The sequence below is a fragment of the Clytia hemisphaerica genome, unplaced genomic scaffold (assembly GCF_902728285.1).
Source record: "Clytia hemisphaerica strain Z4C2 unplaced genomic scaffold, Clytia hemisphaerica genome assembly, whole genome shotgun sequence".
NCBI classification, from domain to species: Eukaryota; Metazoa; Cnidaria; class Hydrozoa; order Leptothecata; family Clytiidae; genus Clytia; species Clytia hemisphaerica.
This window is the reverse complement of record NW_027103806.1, coordinates 440207-465905: the sequence shown is the minus strand read 5'-3', so window position 1 is coordinate 465905 and position 25699 is coordinate 440207. Positions and strand designations below refer to the sequence as shown.

The window sequence follows — 25699 nt, the reverse complement described above, 5'->3', positions numbered from 1 at the left end:
AAGACCAGGGGGGGTACCGAGTCAGTGTACTGACCCATAGCTGGTGGGGTGGTGTAAGTTAAAATTGAGTTAGTACAGTGTACTAAAAGGGTGGTCCTCTGAGAAAAATACAATGAAAAAGTTTTTGGTGAAAAAAGGTGGTGTATTGAATTGATACACATATGAGAAGTTTGTACATTGTACTAATTTCAGTGGTAAAAACACACAAACCCAGCAAATTGCCATGTAAATGGGCCCTTATTTGTGGAGAAAAGTTAGTACAGTCTACTAAAGGGGTGATATTAAAAATCTGGTTGCGGAGAAAAGTTAGTACAGTCTACTAAGAGGGTGGTATTAAAAATCCGGTCGTTGAGAAAAGTTAGTACAGTTTACTAAAGAGGGTACTAAAAGTAATAAAATGGTGGCAATTTAACTTATCTGGATAATATTAGAACGGTGCCCTATAAGGGGTGGTTTCTAAACTTATCTGATCAAAAAAGTACACTTACTTATAACCCCCTGTGAAGACTCTAAAACACTTTATTTTTTAGGATAATACACAAAAAATAGACACAAGATGATTAAAATAAGATTTAAAATAACAATTTAAGTTAAGAACATATTAAGCCCTTAACAATTTAAGATGTTCTTATAAAAAAACCTGAAAGTCATTTCCAAGCCATAATGATTTTCTTGAATTGTACAAAAATACCACGATCGCGTTTGCTAAAAATGAACAAAAATGAATACCTTATTGTATTAATTTTTGCGAATACTAAATTTCGCACAATTTTGCGCAGAGGCCCAAAGATGGTTCACAAAATTAGTACCAATAAGCTAATACAAATACAAATTAATCTAACAGCTCCAGGCTTTTAGGCCTAGAGTAAGAGTTTTACACTCAAAACAAAGGAAGATACGACGTAGCCTAATCTGTGACACGGGGGTGTTATAGTTAAAGCACTATCAAAATCATAAAAAGGCGAGCTAAGGGACTGGGTTCCAGTTTGTAAGATTACTGTACGGATTACTTACCATTTGAAGTAACGAACTTTATCGTAGGTGCCATCGTGTTTGCCAGCTGAAAAATTCACAAAGGTTATAAGAATTATTGAACAACTTTACGCTCTGTATAGTCAACTTCAGTTGAGCGTTGAGCTAGAATCTGTGAATGTATGTCCCAGATAATTTAGGGCAGCCTGAAGACTTCAAAAATAGCCGGGTTTGGTTGAAATTAGGCACACTTTTTCCTTGGGTAAATATCTGGGGGTGTTTTTTCATTTTTCAAAATTTTGATTTTTGGGGCCTGGGGACGAGTTTTGGCCAAATTGAAAACTGAAATATTGCACACTTGTTCCTTGTTAATTTCATTTTTCATAAATTTAGATTTTTGGGTACTAACCTGTTTTCTTGCTACAATATGTATTATTTTAGGTGGCCTAAATCGAGGCCTAAATCAGGATGGGGAGGTGCCTGAAATATATTGACTGGTTAGGGAGGGGTCTTGAAATCTTTTTTGAAAATATCAAGGGGACTGCGATTTTATTTGGAATTTTCGAAAATATTCTCCACCCCACCCTAGTTGATACTTTCTGACCACTCCCTAAACTCGATTCCCCATACTTATGCAATGTACCCGTGGTTAAGGTATTCATATTCGAAAAGGGAGCTATTGAAATGGGAAATGTTCTCTTCTTACATTCCGATTCTAATTCAACGCCGATATAATCTCCTTGGTGATGAGGAAACGTTCCAATCCATTTGACTTGACCACGTGACAATCTACCACTAGCACGTGACAAACTGATCATCATCCCGATTTGGATGTCGTGCGATGAAGTCGGACAAAACGGATGCGATGTTGGAGAGTGATTCCATGGAGAGTCTGAAAATTCTGAAGAAATGTTTATGCAAAATTGGTAAAAACGGGATTGAGATTTCAATGAAAAGATAATCAAGACGAAAATTGATATAATCTGGCTGGTAAATTTGTTTCTTGTTAAATATTTATAGTAATAAATTATACTAGCCGGTACCCGGCGTCGCACGCCGGTTTAGCTGTTTGCTGAACGCATTTAAAGTCTTTTGAGATGTTGGGAAGGTGGCAACCTCGTCCCCGTGTATCCCAGGCTTTATTTACGTTAGTGATTGACGCCAGAGAATACCCTGGTTCTCAAAACAATACGTCATAAAAAAATCTGACGTTACAAAATTACACTGCAATGCAATGGTTTCAAACCCAGGAACGAATGAAATCTGACGTTTTGTTTTTGAATTACGTAATCTTACGCGTTCGAAAACCAGCCAATGCCAGGGTATTATCTAGCGCTATCAGTAAGCATCAAAAAGCTGATAATGCGCAGGGAACGAGGTTGGGAAGGTGGCTTAAACACGATGAAATCAAAATTAAAGGGAAGGATTCTCTTCAAAGTTTGACTCTATCCCTCCCGGGTGACGTATCTTTTAACCATATTTTGAAAAAGATTTCTGTGGCAAAAATAATCAGAAAACAGAAAGGGCGTCATTCCCAAATTACACCATACCGGCGACCAGCGACGTCCAAGACGGCTCTGCAATTGGATTTTTTTTTCTCGCTTCGCTCGTGTTATATTTGCCGTAGTTCTTGATGTTTAGGAAAACTTTGATGTCAAGATAAGCGGAGTGAAATAATAGACATGACACGCGATTCTTCGAAAAGATAGAGGCAGCCCGGGGGAGGGGGTACTTAGGCAAGAGAAGGGTATGGGTATGTGCCGGCCTTAAAGGTGCCTTTTTGAAACATGGCAGTTTGAAAAATCGGAAAATCAAACTTCAGTCCCACTAAGAATTGGAAAAATAGGAAAATTCAACTTTTTGCCCCCAGAAAGATAGAAATTTGGTCAAATTAGTTCCAAAAAGTGAATTAAAATTCACACAATTTCCCTTGTTTCTTCTCCTCTTTATTCTGCTAAGGGTCCGAGGGGCAGGGCCGAAAGTCAGCTCGCAACCATAGTCCCCCCCGGAAGGCAGCTAGGACACGCAGACAAAAAAGCGTGATAGCGCAATTTTATGTTGTTTTTTATAAAATAACTTCGTCATAACTTCAGTAATTTTTCAAATTCAACAATGACTTAGATTTACAGCAAAAAAATTATCGACATACATGTTTAAAGGTCCCTTTTTACGAAGAAAGAATTCTAGTTTTTACCGCCTTTTGAATGTATTTTTAATGTTGCTGTTCTAACAAACTTGTTATGTGATTCTTGTGTTTTATTTTATATTTGTTCTTTTCTTTAACATAACAGATTCTTTTTAAAAGATTTTCTTTTGTTTTGAAAAGAATTCGAATGTCTCAAATCAAATAAGGTCGTTAATTACTTTACATTCGAAAACATAAAACAAAAGAAAAGAAAGAAAAATAAACCAGCTGCGCTGGAAGCTCCGGCTTAAGAGATTAAAAGATGTGAAAGATGAGCTTGTTGAGTTAGTTGTGTTAGAACGTTGCCCACAAACTACTAATCAGAACAGATCAGAAAGCAAAGTAATAATTCTATTGCAGAGCGAGTGTGAGAAATAATCTTAACAAATAAATAAACCAGCTGGAAGTTTAGCTCTTCTAAGTGATTACACGTGCACTTTCTTGCCTAAAGAACCAACCCCACCCCCCCCCCGCCCACTCATCCTCGACTAAAAAGTTCAAAATGGGAGCTAAAGGAGATAAACATTTAGAAGTGAATATTTCCAAGTTCTTATAAATTTTTTTTTTTTTCTTAACCTGCCGCCAATAGCGAAGCCATGATACGCCGGTGATCTGCGTTGATTTGATTGTCCGGATAAAATATTGGGGAGAAAAAATAGCCTAAATTAGAGGCCACAGCTTTTAGCTAAGCATTATTTTTTCTGTTGGGATAATACTTGGAGGAGAGTAGGATAAACCAAATAAAATGGTACAATAGTGTTGTATGTAATAGTAATAGTGGTATATTTGGAAAAAACCTGGTTACGGGTTTGAAAAATCAAAAGGAATGGTCGCCCCAGCCAATGAAATTACGACAAAGTCCAAAAAATATAATTTTCAGTTATAACACTGTGAAAATTTCTCCGGTCTTGTTCAAATTTACACAGGAATTGTGTTTTAGTATCCTTTACTGAATTCTCATAGTGATATATTTGTAAAAAATCTGTGTCGGGTTTGAAAAATCAAAAGGAACGGTTGTCAGCCGCAATGATGAAATTACAACAAAGTCCAAAAACGATCATTTTCAGCCAAAACACTGTGAAAATTTCTCCAATCTTGTTCAAATTTTCACAGGAATTGTGTTTTAGTATCCTTTACTGAATTCTCATAGTGATATGTTTGTAAAAAATCTGTGTCGGGTTTGAAAAATCAAAAGGAACGGTCGCCAGCTGCGATGAAATTACGACAAAGTCCAAAAACTATCATTTTCAGCCATGATAACACTGTGAAAATTTCTCCAATCTTGTTCAAATTTTCACTGGAATTGTGTTTTAGTATCCTTTACTGAATTATTGTAGTGATATGTTTGTAAAAAATTTGTGTCGGGTTTAAAAAATTGCAAGCCGCGATGAAATTACGAGACAAAGTCCAAAAACTATCATTTTCAGCCATAACACTGTGAAAATTTCTCCATTCTTGTTCAAATTTTCACAGGAATTGTGTTTTAGTATCCTTTACTGAATTCTCATAGTGATATGTTTGTAAAAAATCTGTGTTGGGTTTGAAAAATCAAAAGAAACGGTCGCCAGCCGCGAAAATTACGACAAAGTCCAAAAGCGATCATTTTCAGCCATAACACTGTGAAAATTTCTCCAATCTTGTTCAAATTTTCACAGGAATTGTGTTTTAGTATCCTTTACTAAATTCTCATAGTGATATGTTTGTAAAAAATCTGTGTCGGGTTTGAAGAATCAAAAGGAACGGTCGCCAGTCAACCAACCAGTCAACAATGATGAATACAAAACAGGATCATTTTCAGCCATAAACATAACACCACAAAAACTAATCAGATCGTTTTCAAATTTGCACTGTAATGTTGTAATTTTAGTATTCTCTTTTAAATTCCAATGTGTGTTTGAAAGTTTCACTGTCAAGTTACCTACAGTACAGAGTTTTATAGACATATATATGTTAGATTTAAGCACTCGATTAGCTGACGATTCATAGCCAAAATTTCTCCAAAGATCCAAAGTCTTTCCACATTGTTAGAGAGCCAGTATGCATCAAACTTCTCATAAATCATGTCCAAAACATCATGAATAATGATGAAAATGATCAATTTTTCACTGAGATTTGCCAGTATTTGCTACACAGTCAGCTAGTCCACTTTCGGAAGCCATCTTTTTCTTAAATACTTTCGGCCAATCAAATCACAGTATTATTGGATAATCCGTTTTTATCAAATCGGAATAGATCATCGGATTAGATAGACAAACAAAAAATGTCTTGACCAGACGAGAGAGAATTTAAGGCTCCTAGGCCGGAGCAAAAAGAAAAAGTATAATCTATCAATCAAAATAAAGTCTTTATAAAACGGCGCGAATCTGATTTAACACATTTGTGGAGCAAGAAGCAAAAGTCATCTTTTAAAAGAACAAAAACATTGCGTACGAAAACGAAAGTAGCACAGACAGAAAGAAAGAAAGAAAGAAAGAAAGACAGACAAAACGACATACAGACTACCGCTATTAATATATAGATAAGCATTCAGCACTCATTCATTAATGGGTAATTAACTTTTTTGTTTCAAAATTTCTTTACACTGTCCGCAAAGAATTGAACTATTTTAAATTTTGCGGAAAATTTTTCTAAAAAGATGTGTTAAAAGTTATGACTGTTTTTTTAAGCAAAATCCAGATGAAAAATTGATGAAAAACCACTATTTTGAAGATTTCGAGACAAAGAAGCATTTACAAAAATTTTCCGCAAAAATTTGTATTGTTCGGTAAAAGATACACCATCTACTGCGAAATTTTTTTCAAAATGTTTTTTCTTCGCCGAAACTAAGCTCTTCAAAGTTGAAATACGCAAAAGTCTTCATTTTCTTCTTCATCAAATTTTTTCAATGCAATTTTTGAATTTTCAGATTCAGGAATAGTTTGTCCAACGGAAAATGTATAACATGCCATAGTTTTGTTGGTTACATCAGTCAGAAAACACATTTTAAACACGGCAATTATTAAAAATTCACTACGGTCAGAGCCCTTAAGTTTGATTTCGTAGTGGTGCGTTTTGAAGATTCGGGAGAGAATATAGTAGAGAGGAGAAACTTACCTTGGTTGGAGTTTTCATTGTTATTTACCTCGAAATCAAACGATCTCGACTGCGGATGCCGGTTATTTCGTGGTCGTGTGGAATATGATATATTTGGATCACCTAAAGTATTCGATTCAAAATGGTAGCCATTCGTCTGAGCTGTATATCTCTGATTCCGACTCTCATAAGAGTTTTCTCCGTAAAGATTTTCCGCTGACTTCGTTCGTTTGCCGGCGTAAGGTCGTCGATTTATTATCTGTTCAATATCATTGTTCAACTCATTCCGAGTTGAAACGGCCGGTCGAATCGGTAATGCTCGTCGATACTGGTCATCGATATCACCGTCGTAATCATACTGAGTTGGTCCAACCATTCGATTGTCGGTGTTTTTTTCTGGTTGCTTTTTTGGTTCTCCTCGAAGTTTTCTGATCTAAAAAAAATATTTGGAGGGCGTTTGTTAAAAATGTTTCTTAAAAAAGCGAGATGGATAGGCCATTTCACAGTCGCAAAGCGTAATGGGTAATCAAGACCACTACGCGCTAATGACGACTTATTGGTCCAAAATTTTGAAGATTTTTGCGTCAGAAAGCCGTTGTGGGGGCACAATCAGTCCTGATTACCCATGATTCATTTCGACTGTGAAATGGCCTATTCGAAGGGAGCTTTATTCGAAGTAATACAGTACATGATTTAGTGCTTATAACACTTACATTTTCTTCAAAGACAGCTTTTTCTTCAAGTTTTTCTACCTTTCGTAACTCTTTATCTCTCAAGTGAGTTACGGCATGTCCAAAGAAAAAGTGAACCAGTCCCACTCACTTTCAAAATGTCAAACATAGCTGGAAAGAAGCGCCTTGTGATATAGATCAACGTGATAGGTGGTGTATGAAAAATTTAACTTGAGGCTATAAGAAGTTATAGCCCAAAAACCTGTATTATGACGTCATAAACATTACATAACATTACGTCATAAAACTAAAAATTTGAATATCTCGTGAACTAAAAGTCATATAAACGTCAAATTTTGACCACAAATAGATATTGATGTAAAAAATTGCTAAGTTAAAATTATTTTGAAAAAAATGATGAGTCATTTTTTATAGCCAAAAATTGAAAATGGCTTAAAAATGCTGACGTCATCATTTTTAAGGAGATTTTGAAAATTTCACTTCTAGAGAATTACGATATATTTGTTCTGTCAAAATTTCATATTGATATCATTAATAGTTTATGAGTTATTTAAATTTTAAGTTTCGTGACGTAATGTTACGTAATGTTTATGACGTCATAATACAGGTTTTTGGGCTATAACTTCTTATAGACTCAAGTTAAATTTTTCATACACCACCTATCACGTTGATCTACATAACAAAGCGCTTCTTTCCAGCTATGTTTGACATTTTGAAAGTGAGTGGAACTGGTTCACTTTTACCTTGGACATGCCTTAACTCACTTCGTTATCATAGGAGTAATTTTCTACGCATCCCAGTCTCCCTTGTAACTTTTTATTATCTTCTCGCAAACGCTTCAAAGTTGTCATTATATTTCGGAATATTTTGAGACGCCTTAGTAAATTGTTGATAATGTTGACGAAGTTTTTTGATCTGAAAATGAAGCAAAGTACTTTAATGGGATAAATTTTCGCGGGGATTAAATTTCGCGGTTGAGCTCATCCGCGAAATTTTAAGATTTCGCGGGGATTAATTTTCGCGGATGGCACTATTGGGGGGCATTATTTTCTCGATTTTGTGACTTTTACTGTCAAATCATGCATATTGGTTGTTGAAATACACATTATTTGCGCCTCTTTGATGCAAGTAACCATTCAAATAGTATTTATTTGACATATTTTGAGTTTTGTTTAGAAATATTTCGCGGATGGGCCTTTTTCAAATTTCCAATGGGACTTATTTTCGCGGATGACAGCCAAATCCGCGAAATCCGCGAAAATTAATCCCCGCGAAAATTTATCCCATTAAAGTAAAGATTCTGCAACAGAGCTTCACGGCCATTCCTGAGGATGGGGTCCATTACTTCACACTCATTTTTGACTGGTAGGGACCTAGGAGCGCTGCGACTTATGCACCATTTGAAAGTACCCATAGAGGTGGTTCAATCGGGCATAGATTCCAATCATATTATATCTCCAATCAAGTTTCTTGCTCCAATCATGGTTGACAATTTCCTGGAATGACCTTTAAAACGAATCATTCTTGAATAACAAGACTCAAACTTACAACTGCTTCGAGGACTGCTTTTTCGTTTTCGGCATCTTTTTCTTTGATTTTTCGAACAGCTTCCAAGCTTTGATTTTCATCTTGCAATTTCTTAAAATCTTCTTCGTAGGTTTGACATTGATTTTTCAAGTTCACCGCCATTTGTTTTAGTTTCGTGTACTATATGGATTTTAAAGTAGAAAATTACTATTTCAATTCCTTATTTTGCAAGCAGAAACAGAGGAGATCTTTTATACTAAACGATTTTATTTCTATTTTTCGTGAGAAGAAATTTGAAATTGAAAACCTGCATATCTCGACTTTGAAAAATAAATAGCAAGGAAAATTTAGAAATTTATTTTGGGGTCGTGAAAAAATCTTTGGCCTGAACTTCATTTTTATCAGAAGTTATAATCAGAGTTGAACCATGAACATATAAACGACTGGACATCCATCTCCTTTGTCTTTTTGTAGAAAGGGCTGCTAGCTTCGTTGCCGCCTCGTTAAAAGCATGAAATGAAACAATAGATTTTGATGATATACCACTTGGGAGTACCTTGCTAACAACGTCAAAACTTCGACAAAAATCTCTGTTGTTCTACTCTTCTCAAGTCTTTTATCTATATCATAACAAAGATAACAGAGGCAAAATCATCGTCAGCTTGTCAAAACTACGACTAATATTTCTAAATTTTGACTTAAAAGTGTCTAATAATTTTAGAGAGTGTCGCATTCTAATTTCGATATTCTTATGACACAGGCTCTAAACTTTGGCAAGCTATTTTTTTCAAGTCATAAAAAAATTTATTGGAGTGACAAAAGGGATTCAAAAGTATACACGCAGTTGAAATTCTGCTTTTTAGAGTAGAAAATGTTGATAAAATATATTACAAACTTGTGAAAAAATTCGAGAGTAATTTTTTTGCGAATTGGGAATAATGTTCAAGCTCTATTAATCCTTTTACCTAAATAATTCAAAGAAATAAAATTATGACGGAATATTGTCGGATTTTTCATATCAATTTTGAAATACAGGCGGCAACGAAGCTCGCTTCAAAGAGACAATAAAAGATAGATGTCCAGTCGTTTATATGTTCATGGTTGAACGCAAGGGATAATCACGACACTAAGGCATACCTTGCTTTTGATCATGTTATTTTCATCTTTGTGTTTTTCACTTTCTTCACTTAACGCTTTAGCTTCATCATCAAAACTTTGACATCGCGCTTCTAACTGTGTGATCAACATGTCAGTCTCCTTAGTATCCTGCTGATGGTTGTGCTGGCGGTCTTCTACATTCTAATGGAGAACAAAATATCATATCACATCCTTTAATTACACATACTCTCGGATACCTACTAGCCGAATATTTCGAAAGTTTCCATCCAGGACATTCTTATTCCAACCCCCTGCTTATTAATTTTTGGGAAAATGTTTTTGAAAGTTCCCTCTTTTGTCCTAATTCTGCTATATTAGCCTCCTTTTTTCAAAAAATTTTCATCCAGAATATTTTTGTTCCAACCCCACCCTCCGCTTATTCCCACCCCCCGGCTATTAGGTACCCGAGAGAGTAGTGTACATAATTTTAAGTTCCCTGCTATTTTCTTCAGTTTTTTGTACTTGAAAATTAATTTTGACAAAGAATTATATATTGTTAGGACATTTTTGAAAACAACGAAGTGATACTGTAGGCTTTTGCGATTTAACTTTCATTGTTGCTTTTGTTATCGTTCGTTACAGTGATAGTAAAGGCGGTAAAATATGGCACTATGGTGCTATGGAGGCGGGAGAGTTTCGAAGAAACTGGCAAACTCTACTGTAAACTCTTTTCGGCAAAAAAACTTTTGCGAATTTTCTTCGGCTCTAGGCTTATTTATTAGATAGGGACTTGTCGTAGACTATAACATAGTCTAATGATGATGATATGAGTCCGCCCCGTTAGGGAATGGGTCCTAATCCTTACGAAGTAGGAATTCCTCCTTTTTCAAGTTGGAACGCTTAGTGCTGTCCAGACACCGCTGGTTCTGTGCACGCGAGACACAGATACCATGATGCATAGGAGGGCGGTCAATGTAAAATCTCGTATAGTAAAGATTATATCATTTATTGTTTCGGGCTCCAACCCTGACTCTAACTGTGAAGATCGATATTCTTATAAAAAATGTTTCTTGTAAAACATCGATATTCTTATAAAATATGTTTCTTGTAAGTTACCTTGTAATTTGTAAAGGAACCTGAAACATAACTTTTATGCTCAAATACCAAAATCAATTTTTTGACTATGGTCAAATAAAGATTATAAAAATCGATTTGCTCAATTTTTGATCACGTAACCAAATATTTCTCTTGGGATTGGTCAAAAGTTAATCACATGATCAAAAAGTAAGCAAAACAAAATTATTTTGTGTTATACTATAATTTTTATATCTACTTTAAGAAGTTCTCTTACCATTGAGTTTAAAGTCCCGAAGGGGCTTGAGATGAATCTTTCGACCTGAAGACTTAAGATTTGCACCGCGATTAGAATGACGGATTAAATCTAGCTCTTTCTTTGTTTATACGCAGCATATTTTTCGAAAGTTAGCGATATATTTTACTTTTAATCTAGCGTTTGTGTGAAAACCAAGCATGTCACGCGTTTTGGATGGGAAATGAGTGGCATTTTTTCCCATCCAGGAGTCTTGTGTCTAAACTTTCGGAAGTCAATGGCTCTGGCGTAGGACTTTTTTCGGGACATCCTGTAGAGGATAGGTAAATAAATATTACATACTTCAAGTAATACTGACAAAAGACCGTACAGATAACAAAGCTATTTACTTTTCCAAGGATCTCCAGCTTGGCCATCCTTTCTTCTTGAAGTTTAAGTTGGGCCAATAATTGTTCTTGATTTTCTTCATATTTTTTGAGCTTTTCCTCAAATTCACGCAATTTTTCATCCTTGTTTTGCAGTTGAATGGTAAAATCTTTCAACTTTTCTGTGACCTCATTCATCTGTTTTACCAATTTCACCAATTCTTGGTCTTTAGTTTGAAGTTGAACTTGAAGTTGCTTTTGCTCTCCTTCCAACTTGATCAATTTTTCATCCTTAAGACGAAACTGTTCTAACGATTCACCATATTTCACTTCAGTTTCTTTCAATGTCTCTTCTATCTGCAACAATTTTTGATCTCTCAGTTGAAGATTTTTATCTTTCTCTATCGCTGAGTCTTTCAATTTTTCTATTTCGTTGATGATTTCTCCTAGCTTTTTCTCCAGGATACCTTTTTCTTCAAACTCTTTTGATTCTTTTGCATCAAATTCAGATTGGAGTCTCAAAACAAACTTCTCATTACTTCTCAATTTCCCTTCCAAAACTGCAATTTTTTCATTCTTAAGCTCTTTCAATTGGTCTTCGAAGTCAAATCTTAATTTTCGCAATTCTTTTTGTACTTCAGGATCTGTTTGGTTACCCATTTTTTATTGAGCCTAAAAAAGATAAAATGACAAAATGACAATAATGCTTATCTCCAGACCTTCATTCGTTTAGTCCAATCCATCAGGCAATCTCCCGAATGGTAAGTGGACCTCCGGGGGGAGGGGTACTCATATGGCCCGACCCACTACATGGGCCGCCCTTAAGGGTAGGTTTTTCGAGACCCTCAAAATGCACTGTAAGGGTGTAATTTTGATAGAATGCAATAAAAGGATCTTCTTTTAGCTAGATACACTGTAAGGGTGTGTTTGGGGACTGACAGTAAAACTCTGATGTTTCTTTATAGTTTTTACTAGCACCCATTTTAGATTTGTTTTGTACATTGTGTCGACATCTCAGGCTCATTTCCAAGTGGCTTCAGCAAAATAAGAAATTGAATCAAAACAACACTAAAAGGGTCAAAAACGCTCGGTAAAATGCACTGGAAGGATACCTTTCACTGTTCAAGGGCTGCACTGTAAGGTTCCGATTTTGAAAGCCATTTTTTTTGCGGCACATGAAATCGAGTGCCCACCGGGGGCCTCAGTGATACAGGGATGTTTTAATTCTAAACGTTCACAGGCTGTCAACACGCTACTTGTCTTTCTCGCATCTAAATTTAAAACTTAACTTACAGGACCTCCTCACCAGATAAAAAACGATAGACTTTAAAACAACATATTCTAGCCGATGTTCTCTGCACTGCACGGTTCAAATCTTCATTTTTCGGGTCAATGAGACATGGATAAGTCACTAAAAATAATCAGAAAATACTAGTAGATCATTTATAGATGTTAGTTTTGCAAACTTCTTTTCAAGTAGTAGATTGCAATCGTAAAAGGACGTCTAAAAAATAGCACAGAAAAAAACAAACAAGATACCAAAAAACCTCACTCTACTACACAAGAAACTTTTTATTACTGTGTATGTTATAGAAAAACCTAATTCTAGTTTGCTCCCTCCTTGATGCTCTCCACCTTTGAGGAGCTCAAATTAATTCAAATTTCTCAAGTGTTGCTATGGTAATATCTTTTTAAAGTAAATTGCAATCAAGGATAGATTCTAATTCTAAGAATTCAAGAGACTTTAACAAAAGAACTCAAACACCGTTTGGGGGCAAACTCAAATATCTCGAAAGTCTTTTTATTAGCACGACGGTGTACTAAAAAACCAAAATAATGGTATAGAGGAACCTTAGAAATTTCAGTACATTTTCAGATGTGAATTCTTTATTCTTTGTCAAAATTTTATCGAAAAAAAAATTCTAAATTTTTCCTTTGAAGAAAATTCTTAGTCTATTTTATCTTGATAATCCAAAAAGCAGTATCAGTATATACCTTAGAATAAAATGTATCAAAATAGTAAATCGTGCACAAAGTGAATTTCATGACAACAAAATCTACATTCTTGGGAAATTCTTTTCTGAAAAGACCAAACTTGGCTGATCATTATGTTAAAATGACTCAAAATACTTCTAAAAATTGGAGCGGTGAAATGTAAAAATCTGTTTAGTACTGACCTAATAAAAATACAGATAGTCCATCCATCCATCTAGAACTATGCCCTTAATTAAGGGATGTGAATTGAGTCTTAAGTCAACCTCGTCACCGTGTATCCCAGGCTTTATTTACTGATGGACGTCAGAGAATAGGGGTATTATCTAGCGCGGTAATACGCAGGAAGCGAGGTCGGTCTTGCGACAGATATTATAGAAACTGCATAGACAAGAAATTTGATTATTGAATAACAGGTTATATATTTTGTAGTATAGAATAATAATTTATGAAAGGAAAGTATATACACATCTAATCTTACACTCGTAAAGGTTATCATAATAATGTACAAAAAATCAATCAATAATAAAAATGTATTTTCTGTAAGAACCTAAATGTACATCTTTTCAATTTTATAATATTCCACTCCTTATTATCTTTTAAACAAGCGCAAAACCACTGTTTTATTCGAATTCTACTGAAAGTTACAGCCTTTGTTGTTTCCGCTGCAAGATTATATTGAACATCTATAAAAACATTTCATCGAACCATTCAAGCAATGGTGCAGTAAGTATAATCGAAAAGGTGGTGGTGATTTGACACACCCAAAAATCTAAAAAATAAGTTACTGCAAAGTTTTCCGAATAAGAATATGTTTGAACGAACTATTGCCAACTTTGGATTTCAAATCCAAAGCTTTAGGTAGAAATAGAATCATCTTTGAGCAAAATAATAGAATATACATACAAATATAAAAATACCCTTATTACGAAAAAGGGGAATAAAAACCAAGCCGAATTAATAAAATAAGCGAAGCATTAAAAAAAACCCGAGCGGTAAAAACATTACTTTATTTCCAAGCCATAATAATTTTCTTGAACTGAACAAAAACACCACGATCGCGTTTGCTAAAAAGAGAAACAAGAATTAAAGAGCCTTTGAACTATACAAGGCCTTCAGTATTTTTCCAACTTTTTTTAAGGCCCAAATTCAGACCGAATCGATTTCTGACTTAAACAGTCCAAGTCCCGTCTGCAACAAAACTAATTCCAAAAGCGTTGCGAAGGAAGTTTTCAACATGGTTCAGTTGTGATTCGCTGTATATTAGATTTGATTCACTAGAAGAATTGATGCAGGATTCTCTTCAAGAAATTTTGGGTACAAGCTTTCGCAAATTAGAATTGATATTTGAAAAAATTATCACTTACCATTTAAAGTAACGAACTTTGTCGTAAGTACCGTCATGCTTGCCAGCTGAAAAAACAAAACGGATCCTGGATAAGCAATACAGTGGAGTCTCCATTACTCGAACACTCACGGGGAACGCATTTGTTCGAGTTAAGGAATTTTCTTGTCACGGAGTAATATTTATGAGACATTGTAAAGTGGAGGGATCGTAAAACTTGTTCTCTTATGGAGGCATTCGAGTTATAGAGGTTCGAATTAAAGAGACTTAACAGTATATCAAAATTGACATGAGTATGCTTAATAATTTCGATTCAAAAAATGAATAAAAAAGCGAATACTTTTTTACTCATCTTGAAAATATTATTCAAGTCGGTCGCACTTTAACATTATTTCCTAAAATTTGCTTACACAACGTTTTTAAACAAAACAAGAAGCCCAGAGGGCATGAAGGCCCAGCGAATAAAAATATGAACTGAACAAGACTTTAGTAGCAGAGGGGATTTGATCCTGGAGTCGCTAATACAAGCCAGAAACGCCTTAGACCATTCGGCTACCTCTTACTTACTATGACGCGCCTTATGTTGCAAAACTATATCATCTTGGCTTTCAATAAATTAGCTTTCGCTTCGATCAAAATGAAATTCTCGCTCAGTAATGGAATACTTTTTCGCTTAGATAAAAGTCAATTTTCTCGCTTAGATAAACTCACTTTTTTCGCTTAGATAAACTCACTTTTTTCGCTTAGATAAAATAATTTTTTTCGCTTAGATAAAAGTCAATTTTTCTCGCTTAGATAAAATCACTTTTTTCGCTTAGATAAACTCACTTTTTTCGCTTAGATAAAATAATTTTTTTCGCTTAGATAAAAGTCAATTTTCTCGCTTAGATAAACTCACTTTTCTCGCTTAGATAAACTCACTTTTTTCGCTTAGATAAACTCACTTTTTTCGCTTAGATAAAGTCACTTTTTTCGCTTAGATAAACTAATTAAATATTTCCCGTTTTCCAAAAGGGAAATATTTGTTAAAAGGGACTAGGCTTTCGTCAGGTTCTGATGTCAAAACGCCTTCCGTACGCCCTGACTGACGCCCGTTTTAGCGCCTAAAGAAAGTAAATGCGATATCTCTTTTGTTGCTACTTGGTACTTTATAAGATTGAAGGCAATATACCTTTCGGTAATTAGTTCTTACAAAGTAAACAAAGTATGGCGAAAAAGATGAGCACATTTCTTTTTATTATAAGCATCTACTTTCAACCATCTATTTTCAAGGAATATTACCATCCGTCCTGTATGCTATTTTGATTTGGGGAAATTGTTCCGATGCCTTACTATCAAGCATTGAAAAAGTTCATATAAGAGCTGCCCGCTTCATTCAGCGGATAAAGAAATCAGTCCCAGATATCCATGTTCTGTTACAGGCCAAATGGAAGGAAATTATTTATTATTATAAGAAGAGCATTGCGTGTAAAGTGTACAAAATATACAACGGTCTCAGCTCACCACTTTTATCGGAACTTATCAGCAAATCAAATACACGTGGAAATAGAAAATCTTCAAAAATTGACCAGGCAAAATTCACCTTTGTTGATTATAAACGATCATTTATGTACAGAGCAGTTATTGTTTGGAATAACATTCCCAGCTCAATACGGGAAATAAAAACTTACAAAGCTTTTACAAAAGCCTTGAATAAATCTGATTGTTTGGATAAAATTAATTTTAATATGACGGGTCGTGCACTATTATATAAAGATTATGTTTATTACTAAATTACATTTACTGAATATCTATATATATTTTTTTTCTTCGCAAATTTTTAGCTTATTATTACCTAGATTTTATTTATGTACTTTTATATATGTATATTTCTCCTAAATTCTCCTGAGTCTTAATCCAAATCAACTTTTTGTTCCTATACAAAAAACTCCTAGATTCAACTAACTTTTAGCTTGATTCAACCAACTTTTAGCTTGATTCACAAGATTTTACTTTTTCGTTTTTTAGCCAGTAGGTCCACATCAGTTTTTTACTGCCAATATGTACAGAATTGTGTATAATTGTATATAGTTTTGTATATAGAACCTGACCTGCTTTACCAAATAAATTAATAATAATAATAATAATAATAATAATAAGAATCAAATCAATAACTCTTGATTGAAGGCAATGTATCTTTCGGTAATTAGTTATTAATAAGTAAACAAAGGATGGCAAAAAAGATGAGCATATTTATTTTTATTATAAGCATTTTCTTTATAAGAATCAAATCAATAACTCTTGATTGAAGGCAATGTATCTTTCGGTAATTAGTTATTACAAAGTAAACAAAGGATGGCGAAAAAGATGAGCATATTTATCTTTATTATAAGCATTTTCTTTATAAGAACCAAATCAATAACTCTTGATTGAAGGCAATATATCTTTCGGTAATTAGTTATTACAAAGTAAACAAAGGATGGCGAAAAAGATGAGCATATTTATTTTTATTATAAGCATCTACTTTATAAGAATCAAATCAATAACTCTTGATTGAAGGCAATATATCTTTCGGTAATTAGTTATTACAAAGTAAACAAAGGATGGCAAAAAAGATGAGCATATTTATCTTTATTATAAGCATTTTCTTTATTAGAATCAAATCAATAACTCTTGATTGAAGGCAATGTATCTTTCGGTAATTAGTTATTAGAAAGTAAACAAAGGATGGCGAAAAAGATGAGCATATTTATTTTTATTATAAGCATTTTCTTTATAAGAATCAGATCAATAACTCTTAATTGAAGGCAATGTATCTTTCGGTAATTAGTTATTAGAAAGTAAACAAAGGATGGCGAAAAAGATGAGCATATTTATCGTTATTATAAGCATTTTCTTTATAAGAATCAAATCAATAACTCTTGATTGAAGGCAATATATCTTTCGGTAATTAGTTATTAGAAAGTAAACAAAGGATGGCGAAAAAAATGAACATATTTATTTTTATTATATGCATCTACTTTATAAGAATCAAATCAATAACTCTTGATTGAGAAAGCAATATGCCTTTCGGTAATTAGTTATTAGAAAGTAAACAAAGGATGGCGAAAAATGAGCATATTTATTTTTATTGTAAGCATCTACTTTATAAGAATCAAATCACTAACTCTTGATTGAAGGCAATATATCTTTCGGTAATTAGTTCTTACAAAGTAAACAAAGTATGGCGAAAAAGATGAGCATATTTATTTTTATTATAAGTGTCTACTTTATAAGAATCAAATCAATTTCAGAATTTTCGGCGTTTTCACTGTGATAATATGTGAGCGATAACTTCTCTTTTTGAGATGTGAGCGACCGTCTATCCCATGTCATCTCAAAAGTAAAGTTGAAGCCAAGCTTTCTTCCTCCGACTTATATTTTATCGATAAAACGAATTTAAAATCTACACATGCGTTATTTTGCTTACTTAGGGATATTTCGAAAGGAAGCTCTGCGGGGTATTCTTAGTGGCAACTACTTGCTAGTATATGCCAATAATGACAATCATTTTCAAGGAAATATTTAAAGTCGCAATTTTGCGATTGTTGTTTTTTTCGCTTAGATAAAAGTCAATTTTCTTGCTTAGATAAACTCATTTTTTTCGCTTAGATAAAAGTCAACTTTCTCGCTTTGATAAACTCACTTTTCCTACAAACTCGCGTCTATATTTGAAAGCCTTAAAATGACGTCACTCAAAGTAGAGGTGTAGCAAAGAATTGGGAAGTAAGCCAAAGTAGCCAGACGGTCTATCGACCGTAGTTCACCAACCACTAGTCTGTTGTGCTTCATATGTATACCACACCTTCCTTAGGTGTGGCCCGACCCAATTTGGGTGTTCCGGACTTTTCGGACCCCTCCGGAACTCCCTGGCAAACCTCCGGAACTCGTGACTTTCTGAAACCCTTGGAGGCTTCTGCAAGGCCCCCAAGGCATGTTATAATGAACTTGAAAAGTGGAAAAGATGTTCGGGCATAAAGACCGGCGATTTGGGTCGTTTGGGATATTATACCGGCTTTTCCCGGCTCAGGAAATTCCGGAAATGCCATTTTTAAGAGTACCGTAACCATAGCTCGGTCTGTTTGGCCCCCAAAAGTCCTGTAAGCCTTCCTTAACGTTGAAAACGGTCTGAGGACAAAGCAGAAGGGTACCTTCGACCATTCCAGCCCGGCTGAGACTTCCGAAGGCCCGTGAAAGTCCGGAACGAATCCGGAAAACCTTTAATACCAACTTTCTAAATCTCCGGTTTTAAGGCACGCTTGAAGCCGGACGGCCTTCTTTAATGTTCTGATGGGCTGGGATGGACGCAGGGCATCGGTCCCGACCCGTACGAACCCCGGTGGCCTGTTCCTGACCCGGAAAGGGCCTTCCAGCGGGTCAAAATGGCGATTTTTGGGCATGCGGAAATCCCTTTATAGCGAGACTTCCAGGATACCCCAGACATCCAAACTGGTCGATATGCAAAGCATGTGTGTCACCCTTTCTGGCTTAGGTCCGGGGGCCGTTTGGGAACCCCCGTTTGCTGTCCGAGAGGCCCTGAAATCGGTCCACGGAGCGAGTTTTGCCGGCTTTTGACGATACTTTGAGGAATTTTGAAGAACCCACACTGATGCAGGCGTGTACCCTCACATCCCTCTTAACCAGTTGGCATCAGTTGGACCCCCTGGAACCCCGGCCGGGATCCCCAGGGGCCGTCCGCGGTGGTACCCAACTCCAGGGGAATAAGGCGGGTCCGTGGAGGTCAAAATTCTTGCAACGTTACAAATCATTTTCATAAACTCATTTTAGTCTCAAACGAAGCGTATAACTAAGTAGAATAAGATCCAGTCTAGGCAAAAATCTTCAATTTTGCGATATTTTAATGACGTCATAAAAATTGAAATTCCAATAACTTTTGATAGAATCATCAAAATAATTTCAAATTTTCACCAAAAATACATTTCAAGGCAAATTTTCAAAAGATTTAAAAAGTTTTTTAAAATCTTGATGACATCAGCATTTTTCAAGGATTTTAGTTTTTTGGCCGAAAAGTGATGACGTCATCAAATTTCGATGAAATTTTTTTCTAATTCTGAAAACATTAATACTATGCATCTTTGCTCAAAATGACTATGACAATTACTACCGTAGTGGTATATAAACCAAAATTTGGGAAAACAGTTACTCCACCAGTGGACTAACTGCAACATGGGTGGTGCCTAAGCCCAAAATTGTCCATTTTGGTCGGATATGGTGTACTAAGTGAGCACATTTTTCAATTTTTCACTTAAAATTTTAGGTTTTTAAAAATTCCGGAAGCAAAAAAATTCAAAACATTTTTTTCAAAAGTCAAAAAAAAAATTACAAAATTTTTTCTTCAATCAAGGCATGAAAGATATTTTAACAAACTTGGAAAATGATTGAGATATTTAACTCTTGAACGGTCGTTAATAGGACGTACCCAGTAAAATGGTATCAAAAGTGAGGAATACAGTGAAAAAATTGCCAAATTTGGCATTTTTGGGGGTGGTATACACCAATTTTGAGGGTAAAATCAGTTAGTACACTATGGAATAACTGCAAGGGTGGTGGTGTCTGAAGAAATTGTCCAAAATTGGAGTTACTCCACATAGTGTCAAGGAGTAACTGCAAGACCCCCCCTGACGTTGCAAGCATTTTGACCCCACCTTAATCCCCTGGAGAAAGAAAGTCATTTTTTCCAATTTGGACGAATTTTTACAAATTTTCAAGCCTTTTCAAGCCTTTCCAAAGCCTTTTCACGCCTTTCCAAAGCCTTTTAAAGGCTTTGGATGACTGATGGAGGGTGCTGGCTTCGAAGGAGAGCAAGGCAGAGGGTATCCAAAGGGGTCCAAAGGACTATGGGGGGCTGTGGAGGGCTGTAGAGCCCTCAATTGGTCTCAGCGGCGATTTTTCCTGGTGGGATAGGGGTGTAACAGTCTCAATTGAGAAGGACATTTTTGGCAATTTTTGCCGGCTTTTGACGGCACTTTGAGGAAATTTGAAGGACCTCTAACGGTGCAGGCATGTACTATCACATCCCCCTAAACAGTGAGCACCGATCAGACCCCCCCCAGCACACTAGCTGGAACCCCCAGGGGCCGTCCACGGTGGTACCCAAAGGAGGTCATTTTTTTTTCCAAATTTGACCAATTTTCAAGCCTTTCCCTTTCCAAGCCTTTTAAAGGCTTCGGATGACTGATGGAGGGTGCTGGCTTTAAGGGAAAGCAAGGCAGAGGGTATCCGAAGCGGTCCGAAGGGCTGTGGGGGACTGTAGAGGCCTCAATTGGTCCCACCGGGGCTGGTACCCAAAGGAGGTCATTTTCGGCAGTTTTTGCCGGCTTTTGAAGACACTTTGAGGATTTTTGAAGGACCCTCACCGGTGCAAGCGTGTACCCTCACATCCCCCTGACCAATGGGCACCAATTGAACCCCCTGGAACCCCGACCAGGACCCCCAGGGGCCGTCTGTGCTGGTACCTAAAAGAGGTCATTTTTTCTAATTTTGACCAAGTTTCGCCAAGTTTCAAGCCTTTCCAAGCCTTTCCAAGCCTTTCCAAGCCTTTTAAAAGCTTTGGAGGGCTGAGGGTGGGTGCTGGCTTTGAGGGAGATCAAAGCAGAGTGTATCCGAAGGAGACCGATAGGCTACGGGGGCTGTGGAGGGCTGTAGAGGCCTCAATCGGTCCCACCGGGGAACTTTGCCTGACTATTTAGTCGGTCTCACCGGAGAACTTTGCCTGACTGCTTAGTCAGCTCTGAGCAAGGTACACATAGCCAGAAAAAGCACTCCAGGCATGCTCCACGTCCATACCAGGATGAAAGCACCTGTTCTCGTCAGATCACGGAAGTTAAGCATAGTACTTGGATGGGGGACCCCCTGGGAACTCCCGGTGCCGTGGAGCGGAGGTGGAGGTTTTTCTCCTAGTGATGTTAGTAATGCTATGCTATGCTTTTGGGTGGTGCTGCTTTACTTTTGCACCTTTAGCCAAGCCTCAAGAATGCTCTAAGGGCGCTTTAGAGCTCATTAACAAGCCCTCACACCCCAGCACTCGGCCATCAGTAAGCCCAGTGGTCCAAAGTTCACGCACTGGGGATCCCCTGATCGAATCCGATCAGGTTCGGTCTACTTTTTGACCAGGTTTTGATATTTTTTGGTGTAGATTCCAAAAAAAGTGGTCCAAAGTCCTGAAAAGTTCACGGAAAGGCTATAGAGGGGGTTCAGAACTCGTACCAGACCAGCTCGGAGCCCCCGGTGTGATGGAAAGCAGTGCGACGTTTCTACAACTCGTGAACGACTTGGCGGTGACGTACACCATCAACCAAGACCAAGATATACTCTGAGGAGTCCCTAATGAGCTCTGGACCAAGTCAAGCTAGCGAAGGAATGACACCCCTGAGAAATTTCGCCAGCGCAAGGCTTGAAGTTGGCCCAGTGGTATAAGGCGTTGGGTTCATACCCTGAGTATCAGAGGTTAAGTTTTCAAGGAATATATTAACCTCTGAAGACCAATAATAGAAATTTTATAGCGCATGTGTCAATCTAATCACTGTAGAAAGAATCAAAGATGAAGAGCAAATATTACCTTATTAATGTCTAGCAGACTGTATCAGTATGTAGTTTACTATTTACGAATTCCCCAGAAACCTCCAAGTGTAATTGAAATGAGTTTCTTTCGAAAGAAATCTTTTACATGATCCCCAAATGTATAACAGTAATTACTCAACTATTAATTATGGAAATATCACTTTAATTGAATCGAAATAATAGACAGACTTTATGGTCGTGTTCAGACCTGAAAGTTTAAGTTTAAGGCTTAAGTAGTAGTAAGTTGATATGGGAATTAAGAAATGCAACGACTTAATTGCTATTTCATCTTTTAGATAGATTACATAAGAGAGGAAAAAGGAATCTCCTTCGTTTTTGATGCGGAGTATGGGTCCATCGATCCATGATATTCTCATTAAAAGCCCGTTAACTGCCTAAATTGCTAGAGACGCTCCGAGCGTCTCTAAGTCATAAATTTCACGTTCTCCTTTCATAATTTACAAAAGGAGCATGCTTTTCACTTGCAAATTCTGATTTCGTCTATTCAGAGAACTGTCACGAAATCGTAAAAACCTTTTTTTTAAACCAGAGGGTGATTCCTTTTTAAACTTTGGTTTAACTAATGAGGAGCGTGCAGTTAAATACAAAAGGAATATAAAAGAGGCATGCGGACATAATTACTTTAAACCTAGGTCTGAACACGGCCTATGTTACGATCTATCACCGACTCTTTTTAAAAAGCATCGATGACTTTTTTCAGTTATGTTTTCAACAACGGGAATAAAAACATCAACTTTGAACTTCATCCAAGATCTTGGATGGTCGTCATGGTTACTTTTGTCTTCGTTGATTGCGCGCTGAATAGAATCTCGATTCGTCGGCACAGCGTCGATATATGATTTCGACCTGTGCTTTCCACGGTATTGGGTTTACGCACTTGGGATCCCCAGCTCGAATCGGGTCAGGGTCACCTTTAAAATTTTAAAGGTTTTGATATTTCATGTTTTTTTTGGTGTAGATTCCGAAAACATAGGTCCAAAGTTCTGAAAAGTTGACAGAAGGGCGCTACGGGACCGTAAATGACCCCCCTCTCCTAGCGCCGGACTGGGTGGGTTTCACGGCTTGAAACTTTCTGGAGACATCAAGCATATCGGAGGGGGAAAGCATGCCAAATCTTATCACTCCACCGTCACCGGTCACCCAGCTATGGGGCAGCGAAAGGTGCGCTGCAGGATCTTCCCGTAAGGACGATTGCCGGGCCGTACGGCGTTTTCAGCCGGTCAAACTCTCAGTGAGGCATTTCTACGAAATGGAAAACAAGCCTGCAAAATATCTAAGACGTAGCACCAAAATTGAAGACACAGCGCCCGATTAGATTTTGCCTTAAGTCGGTCTGGACTTATTACAGCGCAAGACCTTCCCGTAAGGACGATTGCCGGGTCACACGGCGTTCGCCAGAGCTCAAATTCAGCATGGTGAATCTCTACCAACCAGAGAACAAGCCTGCCAATGAAAAAATTTGTTAAAGCGAAAAAAAAACAGTGCGAAAAATGTGAGTTTATTAAAGCGATGAAATAGTCAGTTTATCTAAGCGAAAAAAGGTGAGTTTATCAAAGCGAAAAAAATAAGTTTATCTAAGCGAAAAAAAGGAGTTTATCTAAATTTACAACAATGAGAAATACTTCATAATATTTAATCTTATATACAGAGATGTTAGTTTTTTTCCTAACAAGTGAACAACTGAACTGTTCACATGATAGAGAAATGTAAAAACAACTTTTTTTTAAAAGAACATCTTCCTAAAGAGAAGAAGGTTTGTTACGATTATTTCTGTGTAAATCGCATTGTTTTTCTTAAAACGTACTACATCTGTTATATTCTTATAGTTTTAATAGTTAATTGTATTTTCTCCTTTTATGTTTTTAACCAATAAAGACGATTTCAATTGTTTTTTATTCTGTCAATCATGTTCTAACAGCCAATCAAATCCTTCACAATATGTACTAGCCTGTGCTGTGCTTGAAAACGCGTATCGCCTAGTAAATTGTTACACACTGACACCGGGCAGAATGCTAATGAAAGGCCCAGTACGCTAAAGCTAGCTGGGCCAAAAAGGAACATATTCTCTTTCTTCCGCGCAAATGCACAAATTTTTGAGAAATTCTTTGTTTATTATGTTTTGTCAGCTTAGAGGCGCGCCTCCTTCCTATATCATGAAAGCGAATATTTATAATTTTTGTATCTTGTTTACGGTCTGGTCTACCTAGATAGCATGCATCCAAATTTGAGGATGCAAAAAATGATTGGCCGATGCGAGCTCAGTTGCTTATTATCAAGATTTTCGCGGGTTTTTCTATACGCCCATCTGCCACATTATAGCGCCCGAACAATTTATGCAAATTGCCGAGTCATCAAAAGAACTTTTTGTGAATAATTAAGCACGTGGCTGGCTTTATGTTGTTGTTTTGGGCAGTTTTGATAGTGTTTAGAGATTTTCATTGATGTTTAATGCTAAGTTGATTATGTGCTTGTCTGACTGGGTTTTCAAAGTTCAAAGCTTCTGTCAACAAGGGTTCGCCCACACACATTATCAAACCAGACTCTATAATTTTAGAAATTTGTATGTTGAGGTATTTTTTATTTCTCTAAAATTTTGAGTCTGGATACCCAGGCCTACCTCTTTAAATTTTTCTTTTGTTCAAGCACAAAGTATTTATTAGAAAAAAGCCTCTCACATTCCGATTCTAATTCAACGCCGATATAATCTCCTTGGTGATGAGGTAACGTTCCAATCCATTTGACTTGACCACGTGACAATCTACCACTAGCACGTGACAAACTGATCTTCATCCCGATTCGGATTTCGTGCGATGAAGTCGGACAAAACGGAAGAGAAGATGTTGGAGAATAAATATTTCGTGGAGACAGTGCCGGTGAAGAATCTATTTTAAAGAACATAACATTAAGAATTTATACCGGCTTAAAAAAACACTCAAATTAACCTTTTCTTGCCCGTAAAATTACTTTCACATTAAATCATTTAGTCGTTTAATCATTTAATCCTACATATAGTTAATGATTTTCTCTAAAGGAAAAACGCAGTTAGAAAAAAGGTTGGGCTCCGTGTTGACGATTCTATCAAGAATAACAATACCTTGGCTGGAGCTACCGAAATTATTCATCCCAGAATCGTACGATTTAGTCTTTGGGTGCCGATTATTTGGTCGGATGGAATGGGCGTTTTCATCATAGCGACTATTGAGGTAATTGTCTAAAAGGGAAAGGAGAAATGAAATTATAATTCTAAGACACGGAAGCCATGTGATGCACTTTTCAACCAACTGGATTTAAAGTCAAACTATACATATATGAAGCTGCTTGCTGATCTTGCAGTAGGAACAGGGGGGGGGGTCGGTAGTAAAATCTCAGACATATATGAGTAGTAAAATGATTTTTACGAAGTTTTACATACCACCACCCAGACTCTTGGAAGAGGTATTTTACTACCCTGGTAGTAAAAGTTTTTGGGACAATTTGTCATGGAGACCACCTATTTTTTGG

At 36.5% G+C, this 25699-nt stretch overlaps 2 protein-coding genes across 2 annotated transcripts in view; both read right to left on the bottom strand.

Moving 5' to 3' along the window:
• Nucleotides 1-165: 165 nt before the first annotated feature.
• Nucleotides 166-12648, bottom strand: LOC136806428 (golgin subfamily A member 6-like protein 22). Its single transcript, XM_067063000.1, has 8 exons — nucleotides 12535-12648; nucleotides 11266-11913; nucleotides 9586-9747; nucleotides 8470-8628; nucleotides 6251-6662; nucleotides 1679-1873; nucleotides 1015-1060; nucleotides 166-705 (listed from the first exon to the last, which is right to left on the bottom strand). The coding sequence occupies exons 2-8, from the start codon at nucleotides 11899-11901 to the stop codon at nucleotides 648-650; spliced, it is 1668 nt and encodes a 555-aa protein (XP_066919101.1). The 5' UTR covers nucleotides 11902-11913; nucleotides 12535-12648; the 3' UTR covers nucleotides 166-647.
• Nucleotides 12649-13905: 1257 nt separating this feature from the next.
• Nucleotides 13906-25699, bottom strand: part of LOC136806427 (hyaluronan mediated motility receptor-like) — a 37076-nt gene continuing 25282 nt past the window's right edge. Inside the window, exons 18-21 of the mRNA XM_067062999.1 lie at nucleotides 25293-25409; nucleotides 24874-25080; nucleotides 14601-14646; nucleotides 13906-14300 (exon numbers count right to left, since the gene is read on the bottom strand). Coding sequence (XP_066919100.1) covers nucleotides 14243-14300; nucleotides 14601-14646; nucleotides 24874-25080; nucleotides 25293-25409 — 428 coding nt within the window. The 3' untranslated portion in view covers nucleotides 13906-14242. The remainder of the gene's footprint in view (nucleotides 14301-14600; nucleotides 14647-24873; nucleotides 25081-25292; nucleotides 25410-25699) is intronic.